Here is a 3,432-nt window from a genome sequence, read left to right as displayed (position 1 = left end):
AGACTGGGGGTGATGGGGCAGAATTTGGGTCCACCCCCTCCCCCCTTTCCCGCAGGTGAACGAGTGCGTGGTGGGCACGGCCCACGCCAACCGGAAGTAGCCCCCCCCCCACCTCCCGAGGCAGTTCCGTTCCCCCCCGCACTTTTTGTAATCACACTAATAAAGAATGCCCTCCCGCCGAAGCTGATTGGCTGCGGGCGTCACGTGGGCTGAGGGGGGAAAAATGGCGGCGCTCAGTAGGGAATAGGTCGCACTGTACGGCAGTATGGCGGCGCCCAACGGGGCGGGAGCACTTCCGGTCTTGCGCAGTGCGCAGTCTGCCGGGTGGGGAGGCTGTATAATCTCTTAAAGGCGCAGCGTCCCCAGAAATCCATTTTAATAATAATAAAAAAAGAAAAATGTTAATTTTACGGGCGTTTCCTGACAGATCCTGGAGCCGAGCGCTTCGTTTCACCCCGTTTCGTGTTTTTTAACCCATTTTCACCACTTGCTTTAACCCTACTCCCATTTAATTAAGGAAACGGAACTAATTGGGGCGCCTCTGTGAGGGGGGGGGGGTGTCCCTCCTCTCCCCTCCTCCAACCACACGCTGCATTTTTGACCAGATTTCGTCATTTTTAAGCCCATTTTTTTCAAGAGAGGGGCAGAAATCCCAGGATGGGATGAAGGGGGGAGGGGGGATGTCGGGATGGACAGAGGTCGGCTCACGGCTCCGTGCCCCCCCGCGCCCCCCACTGGGGGCGGCCGCAGACGGAACGTTTGGGGCGGGAGCACCCATCGCTGCCGATCCCTCCGCCGTCCGTGTGGGCGCAGTGACCGCTGCCCGCGATGCTGAACCTGCGCGGGGGGGGGGGGCACTCAGAGGAGGAGGGGTCTCAGCCCCCCACCCCCCCAAAAAAAAAGCAGAGCTCCGCGTTGGGCTCCTGTGACCCGGGCTGCATCACAACCCACCTCCAACAGCGCTTTCATCGCTCTTTTCATCCCCCCCCCCCCATTAATGGCCCCCCCCCCCGAGGGGTCTGCAGCCCCTTAGTGACCCCCCTGCCCCCCGCAGCCTCCCCCCAGCGCGGCAGGGACCTACGTGTTATTGAAGCGAGACCCATTGGACCACATCCACAGCCCCGAGCGCTCCCTGCGCAGCCCGAGCCAGTACTGCACAGAGCGCCCGTAGCGCAGCACGAAGCCCTACGGGAGAAGAGCCGCTGTGGGGCACGAACCCCGACCCCCAACCCAACCTCACCAGTTCCTGGGGGCTCTCCACGGCAGCCAGACGCGCTCCGCGGGACAGACAGAAGCGCTGCCCCCCGTCCCAGTCCGCCGGGTCCTCCACGAAATAGAAGCACTGCGTCCCGACCCCGATCCATTCCGGGGGGCAGCTGGGGGGCAGGGGACCGGCCGTGGGGCACGGGGAGCACGAGGGGCGTTTCTGGGCTGGGAAGAAGCAGAAGGCGCCGTATGGGAGGAGCCGAGGTGATGCTCAGCCCCATAACAACACTGAGAACGTCGTGGGGCGGAAGGTGTTACAGTGATAGGACCCCTCGGGCCCCCTCCCGTGCTTTGGTTCAAATTGGGGCAGTTTTAGGAAATCCCTTGGGTGTCAAAGTCGCTTTTTCAGCTCCGGGTTTCCTGCAGGGGCTGCGTCCTATAGGGAAACTGCATGAAATGTCTCAGCCCTTTGCAATGAGGGCTCAGTGCAGGGACCCCAGACCGCAGCAAAGTGCAGAGCAAAGTGCAGGGCGTGCTGCGCTCACTCGTTAACCTAACGAAGCCCAAAGAACGCGAGGGCCCCACTCGGGTACCCCAGACCCACGGAAGCCCCACACGTACCTGCCAGCGCAATGACGGCGATCAGCAGCGCTGCCACCAGCACCGTGCCCGCGATGGGGACCAGTTTGTCCTTAATGCATTTCAGTCTGGAACCTGCGGAGGAAGCGGTGCCAGGGGAGAGATGCGGTCAGCAAACCTTCACCCTAACCCTAACCACAACCCTAACCATAACCCTCACCCTAACAACCAACCCTTACCCCCATCCCTAACCCTCTGACCCTAACAGACAACCCTGACCCCTGACCCTCACCCCTCCCCCTAATCTCCCTGACCCTACCAACCCTAACAGCCCTCACCCTGGAGGAGACCCCCAATGCCCCCATTCCCCCCCCCAGGCTCCCTACAAACCTCCAGACCCCACAGCTCAGTGGGTACACCCCAATGCCACCACCACCCCAAAGGAGTTATAGGGCTATTGTCACATCCCCTCCAACCACGGGAGCCGGGCATCGCCCCACCGCGTTCCCCTGCCCACCCCTCTCCCTGGGTGCTTTAATTAAGTGCTCATTAAATCTGTAGCCCGTTAGCACCGAGCCCAGCCACGACCTCGTGCCATCCCCAAAAGAGCAGCGCTGCTCACTTGCGTCCTTGGCTCCGTGGTGCGGATCCATTGCTGCAGAAATGGGGGGTTCCTCCGTGACCTCGAGGGAATGAGAGGGGTCCACGTGGGGAGGACCCAAAGGCGGAGAGGGGACTTTCAGCGCTGGGAACAAACGCTGCTCTGAGTTGGTGGCAGCGGTGGGAGGAGAATGTGCTGCCTCAGGGGCCCCACAAGCGCTGGGAGGAGTGAACGGCACAGAACTCCCCAAAATTGGGGGAAATCTCCGCGTTTTCAGCACCGGCGGCGCCACTGGGATGGAGGAATGGGGCAGCGCCGCACCCCAAAAGAGGGCAGAGCGTGGTGCAGCGCGATGAGGTGTCCCTGCTTGATTTTTTTTGGGGAAAAAGAGAAATTTGCGAGGGAAAGGTGAATATAGGGGAAAAAATGGTGAATGGTGGGGATAAAAGGGAAACGTGGGGGAAAAAAGGAGAAATTTGGGGTAAAAATGGAAAATTTGGGAGGGGGAAGAGAAGTGGGGGGAGGGGAGACAAATGTAGGGGAATAAAAGGCAAATTTTGGGGGGAAGAAAGAGAAATTTAGGGAAAAAACATCGAATCCCACCCACAAGTGGCAGCAGTGGGGAACTATGACATCACCACGGCATCAATGTGGCCTATTTTACCCCAAATATGGCTAATTTCAACCAAATGTGGCATACTTCGCCCCAAAGGCGCCATGTTTCGCCCAGCCGTGCCATATTTCACTCAACTATTCCATATTTCACCCAAACGTGCCCAATTTCCCATCAAAAATGGCCGCCCCCACCCAACGGGAGAACTACAACTCCCATCAGCCCCCGCGCGAGGGCGCGGAGGCGGCGCAGCGCGCATGCGCGTTCCCGGAAGGAGGAGGCGGGATTTCCGCCATTTTGCAGCGTTCCCTCAGCGCCGGGAGCCGTTTCCTTCGGCTCTTAAAGGGGGCACGGCGCCGGGTGGGGTCCCACTCGCGGAGCGGCGGAGCGGAGCGCGGTGGCGGAGGTCGATCTGTGGGGCGCGGGAGTGGGG

General features: G+C 60.5%; 2 protein-coding genes across 2 annotated transcripts in view; one reads left to right on the top strand and one right to left on the bottom strand.

The window, feature by feature from the left end:
* LOC110406697 (C-type lectin domain family 2 member D-like) overlaps window positions 361-3,432 on the bottom strand; it is a 4,278-nt gene continuing 1,206 nt past the window's right edge. Inside the window, exons 2-6 of the mRNA XM_021413519.1 lie at window positions 2,408-2,530; window positions 1,828-1,920; window positions 1,241-1,431; window positions 1,082-1,185; window positions 361-837 (exon numbers count right to left, since the gene is read on the bottom strand). Of these exons, the coding sequence (XP_021269194.1) occupies window positions 705-837; window positions 1,082-1,185; window positions 1,241-1,431; window positions 1,828-1,920; window positions 2,408-2,438 (552 nt within the window). The 5' untranslated portion in view covers window positions 2,439-2,530 and the 3' untranslated portion in view covers window positions 361-704. The remainder of the gene's footprint in view (window positions 838-1,081; window positions 1,186-1,240; window positions 1,432-1,827; window positions 1,921-2,407; window positions 2,531-3,432) is intronic.
* The window catches only part of LOC110406699 (zinc finger protein 692-like), a 7,785-nt gene continuing 7,238 nt past the window's right edge, over window positions 2,886-3,432 (top strand). Inside the window, exon 1 of the mRNA XM_021413523.1 lies at window positions 2,886-3,413. Coding sequence (XP_021269198.1) covers window positions 3,180-3,413 — 234 coding nt within the window. The 5' untranslated portion in view covers window positions 2,886-3,179. The remainder of the gene's footprint in view (window positions 3,414-3,432) is intronic.

This window comes from Numida meleagris, chromosome 15 (assembly GCF_002078875.1).
Source record: "Numida meleagris isolate 19003 breed g44 Domestic line chromosome 15, NumMel1.0, whole genome shotgun sequence".
NCBI lineage: Eukaryota > Metazoa > Chordata > Aves > Galliformes > Numididae > Numida > Numida meleagris.
This window is presented reverse-complemented; position numbering and strand designations above follow the sequence as displayed.